At 42.5% G+C, this 16,094-nt stretch overlaps 1 protein-coding gene across 1 annotated transcript; it reads left to right on the top strand.

Annotated features, from left to right (window-relative positions):
- Positions 1-179: 179 nt before the first annotated feature.
- On the top strand, positions 180-15,821 carry LOC106571040 (prospero homeobox protein 1). The gene is made up of 5 exons (XM_014143679.2): positions 180-401; positions 1,192-2,776; positions 9,664-9,765; positions 10,082-10,276; positions 14,332-15,821. Exons 1-5 carry the CDS (start codon positions 304-306, stop codon positions 14,497-14,499), a joined length of 2,148 nt encoding a protein of 715 aa, XP_013999154.2. The 5' UTR covers positions 180-303; the 3' UTR covers positions 14,500-15,821.
- The last annotated feature ends 273 nt before the right edge of the window (positions 15,822-16,094 follow it).

Genomic DNA, 16,094 nt, shown 5'->3' with positions numbered 1-16,094 from the left:
TTAAATAAAGGTGAAATAAAATTGCTTTAGAGGCGTATTAATTCAATCGTCTTGGGGTTTTATGTGACCAATGTATGAAAAGAAAATGCGTGTGTGTAAAACGGTGTGGGGGGGGGGGACAAAAATAAGAACCTCACTTACATACTTTCTAGATGCAAAATTGACATAACATTTTCCAAGAAATGTCGGATGTTCTTGTCTTTCATCCAGTTCCCACAGAGGCAGTAATGGTACGTGCTAATTTATATGAGGTTGATATAATTATAAGGTGCCACGCCCCCTCCTCATGTGGATTGATTGTGGATGAAATACAGTAACCCTGTTTATAATAACCCTTCTCCCCTGTGGCAAGCATCGTCTCTGGACAGCTACTGGACGCCTACATTCACTCAGAGCAACTGGTAGGCAGGCATCCTTTTTTTGTTTGTTGTTGTCGGTGTTTGTGGAGTCTTTGGAAGTAGACACGTGAAAAGTAGGCACTAGGCTGCAACAAAAAAAATCTCAACATGCTCATTTAAAGTAAGTGCGCAGATATTCATGTTCTTTTTTAAAATTAAAATAAATAGTGTGATTAGATTTGATCAAATTAATAACAGATATTCTCGTTTGTGTCTTAACTTGTCTGCTGCTACTTTGATATATTGAGCGTTTATATATATATATAAAAAGAAAATGCTCGTGCCAGTCATTTCAGTGAACAGTTTTCTTTAAAAAAAAATGTGATTTTTAATTGTGCTTCTACAGGATGCATATTTGCATAATTCTAGCATTGACATTACCTTAACAATCTTTTGAGGTAAAATGTGAGTAATATTGTTTGTTTCTGCATCATTGCTGCACATTACGAACACCATACAAATATTATTGTCTAGTAAATGACTTCACAAAACTTATAACTTTCAAACTGCCAGTAAAATACAGTATTTCATAGTTATTACCAATGGCAAAATTATAGTTTTAATCACAAATACACTATTTTAGATAATCTGTTTTAAATATAGTTTTGTTTTGTCATTAAAATTATATGTTGTTTTCTGGGGAACATTTTTGCAGTTTTGATGATTTTCCACGAACAATATTGTTTTCCTTTAAAGATTTTATTACAACAGTTTCTAATGTTAAATGCTTTCTAAAGACCTGTTTTTTCTTATAAACTATATTTGTGGTTATGTATGTTTATTTTGCATGAAGCATGGAGCCAAGCCTTTTGGACCACAGCATGCATCATTCCTCCAGCAGCACCTACCCAGAGGACAGGACAGAGAATCCTCCCTCCTTTCTACACAACAACGCATACAAATCCTCTCCCCCTCAGTCAAATGGTGGATCCCTTATTTCTACGCTCCTACGGACAACCATAGAGAGTAAAAGAACCCTGCAGGAGAGCACCACTGCATATTACCTCCCAGACGCTCCCATGTCCAGCTCTGCCTTGACAAACCTTAACCAGGTGGACCACCACAGCAGCAGTACCACCATGGCACCTCTGTCTCCAGCCAGCCAGGCATCCACCGGGGCCAGTCCCACTAGATTCAGACCCAATGAGGCCGGGTTGACCCAGGACTGGATGCTGGAGCTGGTTGACAGACACCGGGCGAAGCGTGCCAGAGTGGAGAACATCATCAGAGGAATGGCAGGCTCTCCTCTCAGTGTTTATTTCACAGGTGAAGGGTTTGGTGAAGGGGAGACCACTCCAACCAGTCACCTTCAGAGTGAGATGTTGGAAAACAAGAGGAAACAGAGGGTGCCACAGCACCAGGACCTCCCCAGGACGGAGGGCGTTAGCGGGAAGAGTACGGACGAGGGACATACACTGAGGAAGCAGCTTCAGACCATGCAGAGGCTCCTGGGTCAACTCCAAGCCAGGTTTATCCAGGTCTACGAGAATCAGACTAACGAGTCTGAAGAGGAGGACCACCATAGTACTTGGAACAAAGAATATGTGGAGACAGAGATATCTCCTGGTGAGGTGTTCTTGGACCCTTACAGTGAGTTTAACAATAAGATGCCTTTAGATAGAGGTCATCTGGGGTGGAAGAATAACAAGCTAACTGACTACCTTCACTCAAACCCAGACAACGAAGACAAACTCCTAGCAGACATTCTCAAGTATGAACTCTCCAGAGCTGTAAACTCGAGCGTTGACTCAATTTTCAAAAACATATCACATACTTTCATCAAGTCACCACAACTACACGCCGAGGACGGTGGAATGGTGGAAACAGACGACGAGACCGTGTTCCTCAGCTCTCGCGAGCCAGCGTCAACATCCACCCATGTAGACAGCATGTCACGACTCCCCCCATGTTCCGAGAGTGGTATGGCCCAACAATTACAAGAGATTCAAACCGAGGCTCTATCTCTGGTGGTTCAAAAGCCTAAATCAATGACTCGCCCATGTTCTCTAAACCTAACAGTGACAAGGCCTCTCCATTTCTACCAGCCTCCATTCCTACACAACCACCCCACTGCTCTACAGGAAAACCACCAAGTACTGGACAACGTGAAACACAACAGCTCCCATCACGATACCTTCGGAGAGCTTCAGTGTAGACCTAGTACCATGGGTCTGCCTACCCCAGAGATAGTTGACTTACCGTGGGATCCGGTCATTGTGAGGTCCAAGGTGACCTCCAGGCCACCCGGGAGTCCTCAGGCTCACAAACCCATGACCACAGGGCATCATGTGCTTCTGGACAGTCTCGGTCTCCCTCACATCAAGATGGACTGTGGTAGCTTTCAGAGTATGGTGAAGAGGACCTCGTATGTGCTGAATGTATCCTTTACAAGAGTGTTCTATTCTTTTCTGATTCAAGGGCTTTTCCCACTTTATTCAGACAGGAAATGAGGTGGGGTGACAGGCAAGTGGGAGAAACGGTGTTTAACTATAGAATACTACTATATACTTTGAGTGAAGTCAGTGAATCTGTGATATTATAGTTAGTCAGTGAAATCAGTAATTTATTAACCGTAATTTTACCAGGTAAGATGACTGAAAACATATTCTCTTTTACAGTAATAACCTGGGGAAGAGTTACAGGGGGATGAATGAGACCATTGGAAGCTGGGAATGATTAGGTGGCCATGATGGTATGAGGGCCAGATTGGGTATTTAGCCAGGACACCGGGGTTAACACCCCTACTCTTACGATAAGTGATGAACCAACATTTACAGAATGGTTACATGGAGGAAAATGGAGAGGGTCATGCTTTTTCAATTTCAGTCAAGGGGAGGGTTTAGTATTTTTTAAATGTAGTCTAGGGGAGGGTTTAGTATTTTTTTAATGTAGTCTAGGGGAGGGTTTAGTATTTTTTTTTAATGTAGTCAAGGGGAGGGTTTAGTATTTTTTTAATGTAGTGGAGGATTTAGTCTTTTTATGTAGTGGAGGGTTTAGTATTTTTTTAATGTAGTCAAGGGGAGGGTTTCGTGGTTTTTAAATGTAGTCAATGGGAGGGTTTAGTATTAATGTAGTCTAGGGGAGGGTTTAGTATTTTAATGTAGTCAAGGGGAGGGTTTAGTATTTTAATGTAGTCTAGGGGAGGGTTTAGTAGTTTTTAAATGTAGTCTAGGGGAGGGTTTAGTCTTTTTTATGTAGTGGAGGGTTTAGTGTTTTTTTTTCATTTATCCTTAGCCTATAGGCTAGTTAGAGTGGTCTCAATCACATGATCCTTAGCCTATAGGCTAGTTAGTGTGGTGTTTTTATGCAGCTTAACCAGTGGCTGTGCTGTGTAGGGCTACGGCGGCAGTTCAGGAGGAGAGTCAAAGGCATCTGCCTGAAAATAATGTTTGATGACTTGCCTAGTTAAAAAAAAGGTTAGTCCTAGTCCAAATAAAAACTTGCGCATGGACTAACCTATGTTCTGTTCAGCTTGAGAAGGAGAGCGCGAAGACGAAAAGGAGGACCGGAGGTTAACTTTGATTAGCTTGCTACTACTATAATCTATTTTATTAACAACAATATGTTTCTTGCTCATTATGTATTTATCAGAGTTAAGTCATATATCAGGGAACGGCAGGGAGCCTAGTGGTTAGAGTGTTGGGACAGTAACCGGAAGGTTGCTACATTGAATCCCCGAGCTGACAAGGTAAAAATCTGTTGTTCTGCCCTTGACCAAGGCAGTTAACCCACTGTTCCTAGGCCGTCATTATAAATAAGAATTTGTCCTTAACTGACTTGCCAAGTTAAATACAGATAAAATTAAATAAATCAAAAAATATATATAAGTGTTTTGGTCCGTGATGCTTTATGCTAGAAACAAGCTGTAAAATTCCCGGGAGAGACGTGACTCCGATGCAAATGGGGATATCATTGTTTCATTGCTTTGACATTCAGAGGCTGAGCTACAACCTTCTATAGCCAAGAAGACAAAAAATGTACTTTGCTTGGGAAGTAATCTAATTCTGTCACTATCAACTGATTAAGCTAATCACTTTCTGTGTAATAGAAGATGTATAAACTCAGACAGCTTTAAGGGAAACACTTGTGACCTCCTCTCGTTGGGTTAAGCCACAGAAGAAGAGTAGCCAGCAGGGGTGGAAAGGTAGGCCCTACTCTGTCTGGGGTGGAAAGGTAGGCCCTACTCTGTCTGGGGTGGAAAGGTAGGCCCTACTCTGTCTGGGGTGGAAAGGTAGGCCCTACTCTGTCTGGGGTGGAAAGGTAGGCCCTACTCTGTCTGGGGTGGAAAGGTAGTCCCTACTCTGTCTGGGGTAGAAAGGTAGGCCCTACTCTGTCTGGGGTGGAAAGGTAGGCCCTACTCTGTCTGGGGTGGAAAGGTAGGCCCTACTCTGTCTGGGGTGGAAAGGTAGGCCCTACTCTGTCTGGGGTGGAAAGGTAGGCCTACTCTGTCTGGGGTGGAAAGGTAGGCCCCACTCTGTCTGGGGTGGAAAGGTGGGCCTAACTTTTGAAAGTACCTTGCTTAGATTTCTAATGACATTGCAGATTTAATCATTTGCAAACAGGGACAGTTTCATTGCAAACAACACACACTGATGGGCACACAATGCAAATAGTCCGGGTAGCCACCTATTCAGGAGTCTTATGGCATGGGGGTAAAAACTGTTGAGAAGCCTTTTTGTCCTAGACTGGGCACTCCGGACCGCTTGCCATGCGGTAGTAGAGAGAACAGTCTATGTCTGGGGTGGCTGGGATCTTTGACAATTTTTGGGGCCTTTCTCTGACACCGCCTGGTGTAGAGGTCCTGGGTGGCAGGCAGCTTACCCCCAGTGATGTACTGGGCCGTACGCACTACCCTCTGTAGTGCCTTGCGTTCAGAGGCCGAGCCGTTGCCGTACCAGGCAGTGACGCAACCAGTCAGGATGCTCTCGATGTTGCAGCTGTTGAACCTTTTGAGGATCTCAGGACCCATGCCAAATCTTTTTAGTTTCTTGAGGGGGAATAGGCTTTGTCGTGCCCTCTTCACAACTGTCTTGGTGTGTTTGGACCATTCTAGTTTGTTGGTGATGTGGACACGAAGGAACTTCAAGCTCTCAACCTGCTCCACTATAGCCCCGTCGATGAGAATGGGGGCGTGCTCGGTCCTCCTTTTCCTGTAGTCCACAATAATCTCATTAGTCTTGGTTACGTTGAGGGATAGGTTGTTATTCTGGCACCACCTGGCCAGGTCTCTGACTTCCTCCCTATTGGCTGTCTCGTTGTTGTCGGTGATTAGGCCTACCACTGTTGTTGTCTGCAAACTTAATGATGGTGTTGGAGTCATGCCTGGCCGTGCAGTCGTGGGTGAACAAGGAGTACAGGAGGGGACATAGCATGCACCCCTGGGGAGCTCCAGTGTTGAGGATCAGCGTGGCAGATGTGTTGCTACCGTCAGGAAGTCCAGGATCCAGTTGCAGAGGGAGGTGTTTAGTCCCAGGATCCTTAGCTTAGTGATGAGCTTTGAGGGTACTATGGTGTTGAACGCTGAGCTGTAGTCAGTGAATAGCATTCTCACATAAGTGTTCCTTTTGTCCAGGTGGGAAAGGGCAGTGTGGAGTGCAATAGAGATTGCATCATCTGTGGATTTGTTTGGACGGTATGCAAATTGGAGTGGGTCTAGGGTTTCTGGGATAATGGTGTTGATGTGAGCCATTACCAACTTTTCAAAGCACTTCATGGCTACAGACGTGAGTGCTACGGGTCTGTAGTCATTTAGGCAGGTTGCCTTTGTGCTCTTGGGCACAGGGACTATGTGGTCTGCTTGAAACATGTTGGTATTACAGACTCAATCAGGGACAGGTTGAAAATGTCAGTGACGACACCTGCCAGTTGGTCAGCACATGCCCGGAGCACACGTCCTGGTAATCTGTCTGGCCCCGCAGCCTTGTGTATGTTGACCTGTTTAAAGGTCTTACTCACTTTGGCTATGGAGAGCGTGATCACACAGTTGTCTGGAACAGCTGATGCTCTCATGCATGCCTCAGTGTTGCTTGCCTCGAAGCGAGCATAGAAGTGATTTAGCTCGTCTGGTAGGCTGTGTCACTGGGCAGCTCGCAGCTGTGCTTCCCTTTGTAGTCTGTAATAGTTTGCAAGCCCTGCCACATAAGACGAGCGTCGGAGCCGGTGCAGTATGATTCAGTCTTAGCCCGGTATTGACGCTTTGCCTGTTTGATGTTTCGTCGCAGGGTATTGCAGGTTTTCTTGTAAGCTTCCGGGTTAGAGTCCCGCACCTTGAAAGCGGCAGCTCTACCCTTTAGCTCAGTGCGAATGTTGCCTGTAATCAATGGCTTCTGGTTGTGGTATGTACGTACAGTCACTGTGGGGACGACGTCCTCGATGCATTTATTGATAAAGCCAGTCACTGATGTGGTGTACTCCTCAAAGCCATCGGAAGAATCCCGGAACATGTTCCAGTCTGTGATAGCAAAACAGTCCTGTAGTTTAGCATCTGCTTTATCTGACCACTTTGTTTATAGAACGAGTCACTGGTGCTTCCTGCTTTAATTTTTGCTTGTAATCAGGAATCAGGAGGATAGAATTATGGTCGAATGTATAAAATGGAGGGCGAGGGAGAGCTTTGTACGCGTCTCTGTGTGTGGAGTACAGGTGATCTAGAATTTTTTTTTCCCTCTGGTTGCACATTTAACATGTTGATGGAAATTTTGTAGAACTGATTTAAGTTTCCCTGCATTAAAGTCTCCGGGCCACTAGGAGCGCCGCCTCTGGGTGAGTGGTTTCCTGTTTGCTTATTTCCTTATACAGCTGACTGAGTGCGATCTTAGTGCCAGCATCTGTCTTTGGTGGTAAATAAACAGCCACAAAAAGTATAGCTGAAAACTCTCTAGGCAAGTAGTGTGGCCTGCAATTTATCACAATATACTCTAGAGACTTCCTTAGATTTCGTGCACCAGCTGTTTACAAATATGCAAAGACAGCCACCCCTCGTCTTACCGGAGTGTGCTGTTCTATCTTGCCGGTGCAGCGTATATCCCGCTAGCTGAATATCCATGTCGTCATTCAGCCACAATTCCGTGAAAACATAGGATATTAGTTTTTGATGTCCCGTTGGTAGGATATTCGTGATCGTACCTTGTCTAGTTTATTGTCCAATGATTGCACGTTGGCGAGTAGTATTGACGGTAACGGCAGCTTTCCCACTCGCCTTTTCCAGGTCCTGACCAGGCATCCGGCTCTTTGTCCTCTGTACCTGCGTCGCTTCCTCTTGCAAATAACGTGGATGTCGGCCCTGCCGGGTGTTTGGAGAATGTCTTGTGCGTTGTCTTTGTTGTAGAAAAAATCTTTGTCTAATCTGAGGTGAGTGATCGCTGACCTGATATCCAGAAGCACTTTTTTGCCGTAAGATACGGTTGCAGAAACATTATGTACAAAATAAGTTACAAATAATGAAAAAAAACCCACATAGCACAATTGGTTAGGCGCCGTAAAACTGCTGCCATTTTTTTCCAGCGCCATTTTGTAAAATGACTATCATGAAATGTTTATAAAAGGCTATTTCTTCCTCGGACCTGCAAATACGATGATAGATTAATTATTTTAGATTCATTCAATGCTTTTACTATGAAAGGAGATCTTTCCACCCCATGCTCTTGTCCACGGTGATCTGTGAACCCACAACCTTCTGGCCCGCAATCAAAATTCCTGTGTTGCCATGTAATGCTGACAGGACGAAGAACAGTTTCTAAAACTGCATATCTAAGTCTCTGGTCTGTCAAAGAGGTGAGGGTAAAGGGTAGACATGTTCTCTGCTATCCACATTGTTTTAATTGTTATTTTGGGTATAGGGCGGGTCACTTTTTTTTTAAGCATTCATGGAGGGTTTTGGTCAGATATATTTTGCTGAAGGGAAGGCCATTCATTTTCATTTCACGGAGGTCCATTCACTCCCTAATTGCAATGGGATCTGTAGTGACCACAGAGAGTCAGGACAGCCGTTTTAACGTCCCATCCGAAAGACGGCACCCTACACAGGGCAATGTCCCCCGCACTGCCCTGGGGTATTGGGATCTCCTTAGACCAGAGGGAAGAGTTCCCCCTACTGGACCTCCAACACCACTTCCAGCAGCATCTGGTCTCCCATCCAGGGACTGACCAGGACCAACCCTGTGGGATGCAGGGTGGTATGCTGCTGGTGTAGAATATTAGAGTTAGTCAGTAATATTAGTCAGTAATATTACAGATAGTCAGTGAATCAGTAGAATGAGTGTTTATATGTTGTGGTCCTGAACTGTGTTTTTCAAATGCATGGCATTTCCACCAAGAGATTATTTGGTAGGCTTTCTTTAGTGAGCCAATTGTCTTCTGATATAGTACAACTCATATCAATAATACTGTGTCTAAGAAAGCTTCTGCGATGTCTTTGAGGTTTAGCTAAGTGTCTCATAATAATAATAATAATAACCTTCCTCTGCCCAAGGATAGTCCATAAACAAATATCCAATGTTCTTCTCTCTTTCCAGGAGAACAATATCTATGAGGCTTGGGGAAGCATTAGTAGCTGTAGGATGCATTTCAAGGAGAATTTGCCCTTTGATCTTGTGATCTCTACTCCTAAGGAAATTGCTTCTACTATCCGAGTGTAGTCTAATGATTGCAGAACAGAGAAAAACATTGATTTAAAAAGAATACCCGTCTTAAGAATTGTCAGGATTCAGGAACCAAAGCTTGTTTTCAAAGGAAGTCTATGCTTAGGGTATAATGAAGTGTACCAATATAGTGAAAACCTATTTTGTGATGAAAACAATCAAAGGGTGCAGGACATGATTCACTCTAGGAATACAATATATTTTTTTCATCCGTTCATATTCTGATGTATGCATGGTTCGAGTACATTGTGTTAGCTACGTAACCTGACATGGTCTGACCACACAGCACCTGAATGTGTTAGCTTCATTCCCCCCCCATTTTTTAAATTGAACCTTTATTTAACTAGGCAAGCCAGTTAACAACATATTCTTATTTACAATGATGGCCTACCCCAGGCGTTCCCGGACGACGCTGGGCCAATTGTGCGCCGCCCTATGGGACTCCCAATCACGGCCTGATGTGATGCAGCCTGGATTTGAACCAGGGACTGCAGTGATGCGTCTTAGCACTGAGATGCAGTGCCTTAAACCACTGTGCAACTCGGGAGCCCCAAATTCATAACCTGTCATGTAGGAGAGTCTGACCACACAACACCTGAATGTTTGCTCCATAACCTGACATGTAGGAGGGTCTGACCACACAGCACCTGAAGAAAGCCAAGTTGATGTTCTTCTACACTCGCTACCCTAGTTCCAACGTACTCAAAACCTTTTTCTCCGATGTCCAGGTATTTAAAAAGTATCTTGATAATGAATGACCTATCCTATGGCGCGTTCTACTGGTAGAGTGAATGCCTGAATGGGCAAACCAACGTTGAGATAAAATCCCCTCATTGAAAACAATCACTGAACACATAACTGTGGGCAATTTGCTTTTATTCAAATAGTTCATACATGATTTATTGACAAAGACAGTCGAAACAGTGGGATGACCAACACACACACACAAATCAACTAAATAAAACGCTACAAAATGAAATGACAAAAAGCATCAATAACTTAGAATGTACTTACCCAAACTGTTTCTTTTGTGTCCCCGTATAGCTCACTCGGTGCATCACGTCCCAGCTGATTAAATGGTTCAGTAACTTCAGAGAGTTCTACTATATTCAGATGGAGAAGTTTGCCCGTCAGGCCCGAGTGGAAGGTGTTAACAGTGTGAAGGACGTAGCAGTGAGCAGAGACTCGGAGCTCTTCAGAGCACTCAACATGCACTACAACAAGGCTAATGACTTTCAGGTAGGCTAAAACATCTCGCTTGTGTAGTCATTTAGCCTCATATGACCATCCTGATCTAGAGAGTTTACATTCGGTTTTGCTAAGTGGATTCACACCGATTTAAAAAAATATATATATATATATAATTTTTTAAAATCTGTATAGCGGATGGTCGTAAGAGGCTAGTATTCATTGTGCTGCTCATGTCTTCACCTCATGTATTTTTATAATGCATATCTTCACCAATAAATACACTTGAAGTTTGCTCAGGTGGATCAGACAGTCAATCTGATCAAAGGATAAAATGGCATAATGCATTGTTTATGGGTGGTTGGCATGTACAAAAGGTATGTTAGTGGAAGTCTGCATGTACAACAGGTATGTTAGTGGAAGTCTATACGTACAACAGATACACAGCACTATGTGGACAGATCTTCAAATTAGTGGATTCGGTTATTTCAGCCATACCCGTTGCTGACAGGTGTATACAATAGAGCACACAGCCATGCAATCTCCATAGACAAACATTGGCAGTAGAATGGCCTTATTGAAGAGCTCAGTGAATTTCAAAGTGGCACCGTCATAGGATGCCATCTTTCCAACAAGTAATTTCATCAAATTTCTGCCCTGCTAGAGCTGCCCCTGGTCAACTGTAAGTGCTGTTATTGTGAAGTTGAAACGTCTAGGAGCAACAACGGCTCAGCTGCAAAGTGGTAGGCCACCAAAGCTCACAGAAAGGGACCGCAGAGTGCTGACGTGCGTAGAAATCATCTGTCCTCGGTTGCAACACTCACTACCGAGTTTCATGAAATGGGTTTCCATGGCCGAGCAGCCGCACACAAGCCTAAGATCACCATGCGCAATGCCAAGCGTCGGCTGGAGTGGTGTAAAGCTCGTTGCTATTGAACTCTGGAGCAGTGGAAAAGTGTTCTCTGGAGTGATGAATCACACTTCACCATCTGGCAGTCTGACGGACAAATCTGGGTTTGGCGGATGCCAGGAGAACGTTACCTGCCCGACTGCATAGTGCCAACTGTAAAGTTTGGTGGAGGAGGAATACTGGTCTGGGGCTGTTTTTCATGGTTCAGGCTCCTTAGTTCCAGTGAAGGTAAATCTTAACACTACAGCATACAATGACATTCTAGATGATTCTGTGCTTCCAACTTTATGGTAACAGTTTGTGGAAGGTCCTTTCCTGTTTCAGCATGACAATTCCCCCGTGTATAAAGCGAGGTCCAGAAAGAAATGGTTTGTCAAGATCGGTGTGGAAGAACTTGACTAGCCTGCAAAGAGCCCTGACCTCAAGCCCGTTGAACACCTTTGGGATGAATTGGAACGCCGACTGCAAGCCAGGCCTAATCGCCAAACCGCAGTCCCTGACCTCACCAATACTCTTGTGGCTGAATGGAAGCAAGTCTCTGCAGGAATGTTCCAACATCTAGTGGAAAGCCTTCCCAGAAGAGTGGAGGCTGTTATAGCAGTAAAGGGGAGACCAACTCCATATTAATGCCCATGATTTCGGAATATGTTCGACGAGCAGGTGTCCACATACTTTTGGTCATGTAGTGTAGTGTACTGTATTTTAGTGGAAGTCTAAACACACAGATTTTTGTTTGAGCGTTATCTGTACACATCTACAAAGATCAATGCTGTATGGTGAGTTGGTGAACACACACAAATAAACAAACAAAAAAAACCCACTTGTTTTGTTTATAAAGATGCGTTATAAAGGTTTTGTTTTGAAAGTCACAAGCCAAAAACAGGTCCCCGACTCAAAATAGCCCCATAATATCAAAGATCCACCACCATACTTACATACAAAATACTACAGTTTACTATAGAATACTCTTGTACTTACTATAGAATTATATTGTATACTGTAGAATACTATACTACTCTAGTATCCCTTGATCATGTAGTGCTTACTGTATAATTGTGTAGTATACTGTAAAATATTATACTCCACGCTGTAGTATACCTCGGTCATGTAGTGCTTACTATATATAGCATTTGGTAGTATACTGTACGCCAAATTGTATCGATATGCTAATATTAATTTGCATATGCCTTGCCCCTTCCCCTCCCCCATATCCCAATTTGTGCCACCCAAGAGTGAGAAACCTGCATGCCAAGTATAGTCTATATATTGTGTTCCCTACAGGTTAGAGAAAAGAGTACAAGCTATGAACCGAGCTGTTCAGACCCCAGTCCAATTTACAGGTTTTGGACAATTTGCTTTTAATATTTGTCCAGTAGATTTCCTCAAGGAGAAAGCCTTATAAAAACTAGAAAAATAAGATAAAACATAAATACCATGGTAAATACTACAGTCTACTGCAGTAGTTCACAAAAATACTACAGTGAATACTACAATCATATCAACAAAAACACCATAGAGTAAATACTACAGTATTCACTGTAGTGTTTTTTTTGCACAAACATAAACAGTAGTACTTTTTTCTCTATGGGTATTTTACAGTAGTCATGGGGTTATTTTCTTCAAATGGATCATTCTTTCAACAACAACCAACCACTGATGTGCTTGGCCAAAGAGCTCTATTGTTATCTGACCATAACACTGGTTCCAATCCAAGTGCCAATGCTGTTTAGCTAACTCCAGGTATTTTTTACATTTGTTGGATGATATTACACTAGAATGATGCAGAAAATAACCTCACATTTGATGGTGGATCTTTGAAGTTACGGGGCTATTTTGCTTCCAATGGTCCTGGGTCCTTTTGTTTAGGTCAACAGCATCATTAACTTTACTTTCATCATTAACTTTAATAATTTAGCCTAAAACCTGGTTGCCTCTGCTAGAAGACTGAAACTTTGCTGCAAGTGGATATTCCAGCAAGACAACAAACCCAAGCACACATCAAAATCCACCAAGAAATGGTTCATTGACCACAAAAATCTAAATTTTGCAACGGCCATCTCAGTCTCCGGACTTGAACCCCATTGAAAACCGGTGATTTGAATCAGAGGACAGTTCATAAGCGCAGACTAAGAAAATCAAGGGTCTGGATGGAGGAATGATCTCAGATGTGTTCTAGAATCTCATAAAAACATTGTAGAAAAACGCTCAGCACCATTATCCTCACAAGGTGAGGTATTGAAAACAGGGGTACCAATATAGATCCCCCCCATATTTTAGATAATTTGTTGTAAATCTCTTTCTCTGTGCTAAAATATATCCACATTTTTATTGTACAATCGCTCAGCATTTGTATTATTTATTTGCAATTTTGTTGTTGTTGCTAATCTTTATCTCGGGTGCCAATAATTTTGGGCCTGATGTACAGAGGGGTAAGAGTTGGAGAGTGGTCATTACTTTTTGTTGTTGTTGCTAATCTTTATCTCGGGTGCCAATAATTTTGGGCCTGATGTACAGAGGGGTAAGAGTTGGAGAGTGGTCATTACTTTTTGTTGTTGTTGCTTATTCTGTCAGATGTCTTGCTTGCTAAAGCTGGTTGGAGACTAGAAGTTTTCATTAGTCCATCAATAGAGATTGAAATGTTTATTGTGCTCTGTCCCCCCCCCCCTTTCAAACAAGCCTGCTGCCGGCCTGTTTACTTACCCAAGCATTGTGATCTCCTCTCACAGGCCACTGAGCACATGACACTACAAGTCATTTAGAACAACAGATGGTGCCAATGATCCACAGAAAGGAATACATTTCCCGCTGAAGAAATATCCATGTATTTTGGCATAAAAAGCATGTATAACTTACCTTACCATCAATGTCTGACAAAAGTACATTGTATATCAGAAAATGTTCCATATCCTAATCAGATGTCATCATACAGTCCTTGGTCTGTATAGGTTAGTTTTAATGGAAGGTCAGTCCTTGGTCTGTATAGGTTAGTTTTAATGGAAGGTCAGTCCTTGGTCTGTATAGGTTAGTTATAATGTTGACCTCAGGGATGGTCAGTCTTTGCATCTATAGCTCTGTTTATACATTTGCAAGTGGTTACATTTCTCCAGCCCCATCTTTTTATCGAAAATGGTGGCGGCTTTGTTTGAATTGCAGATTTCCCTTTTGAAATCTAACCGATTGTGCCTTTTATCCACAGGTCCCTGACAGGTTCCTTGAGGTGGCTGAGATCACACTACAGGAGTTTTACATAGCCATCACTCTGGCCAGAGACTCAGACCCATCCTGGAAGAAAGCCATCTATAAGGTTATCTGTAAACTGGACAGTGATGTACCGGCTGAATTCAAAGCCCGCTTCATAACATAGAAAGAGCCAGACAGAGAGGAGTTTAACCCAGGATGATTGGCGCTGTATTAAAACAAAACTATTTTCCTGCATGTCCCACTGAATTTAAGCATCCTTCAAAAGCTCACCTCACAACATAGACCTTTTCGCAATTTGATTTCCACAATTCCTCTCCTCCTTTAAAAAAAACCCCAAAACAAATGAGGGAAGAGGAAACTTGTAAACAAATGCACGGGTAAGAAAAGACTCCTATAGTCAGAGGTGTGTTTAATCCTTTATGTATAAATATTTTCCCTCATGGGACTGACTTTGTGCCAGAGGCCTCTACTGAATATGTGTGTCACTACCAATGTTGACAGTTCTGGATAAAAGCATCTGCAAAATACCATATTAACTGCAGTAGCCCAACAGCTAAAATACCATATTAACTGCAGTAGCCCTACAGCTAAAATACCATATTAACTGCAGTAGCCCAACAGCTAAAATACCATATTAACTGCAGTAGCCCTACAGCTAAAATAGCATATTAACTGCAGTAGACCTACAGCATCTGCTAAAGACCATATTAACTGCAGTAGGGAAATTCCATATTAACTGCAGTCAGCTTACAGTTAAAAGACCATTTTAACTGCAGTAGACCTACAGCTAAAATACCATATTAACTGCAGTAGACCTACAGCTAAAATACCATATTAACTGCAGTCTAGTCTTCAGCAGCCTACTATCTATGCCACAAACAGAAAGATCTGCCATGTGCGAGTGGCTGTAGTTGTGTGAATCTCTGGGCAAATTACATTTCTGTTCGACAGACAAGTGAATCGAAATGGAATTGGCCTGTCGAGCAGACAGCCTTATCGAACCAGTATGTCATTTTAAAACAGGCATAATGAATTGTACAATGTGTATTTTTTTTCTGTTATATCAACACAATTAACAATAATACAAGAGGCCTTGGTTCATGTTTTTTTTTTTAATACATACATCAATTGAAGCAGGCATATTAAGTACCTGCAGTATGCTAGGATTATTTCATTAGATAAATCAAAATATCTGTTCTCCAACTCTCAAGAGGACAGAAGGCAGACTGTGGCAAAGGAAAAGACACAGAGACAACAAAAAAGCCACAAGAACAATATTATTTAATATTAAAACACGTATGGTCTTAAGGAAACAAGTGTGCATGTTTTTTCTTCTACTCAAGACAATTTAGGTTTTTACAAAATTGCAATTGATGTGACATGTATAGAGTAACAATATTCAAAAAATACACTGTAGAAAAATCCCATTTCACTTCATACAGCTGAAACGAAAGACAGTTGAATGACACTGAACAAAAAAATATAAAAACGCAACATGTGAAGTGTTGGTCCCATGTTTCATGAGCTGAAATAAAAGATCCCAGAAATGCTCCATACGCACAAAAAGCTTATTTCTATAAAATGTTGTCCACACAGTTGTTTACATCTCTGTTAGTGAGCGTTTCTCCTTTGCCAAGATAATCCATCCACCTGACAGGTGTGGCATATCAAGAAGCTGATTAAACAGCATGATCATTACACAGGTGCACCTGTGTGCCGTTGTCACAAAACACAATGCCACAGATGTCTCAAGTTTTG

The sequence above is a fragment of the Salmo salar genome, chromosome ssa15 (assembly GCF_905237065.1).
Source record: "Salmo salar chromosome ssa15, Ssal_v3.1, whole genome shotgun sequence".
In the NCBI taxonomy this organism is placed as follows: domain Eukaryota; kingdom Metazoa; phylum Chordata; class Actinopteri; order Salmoniformes; family Salmonidae; genus Salmo; species Salmo salar.
This window is presented reverse-complemented; position numbering and strand designations above follow the sequence as displayed.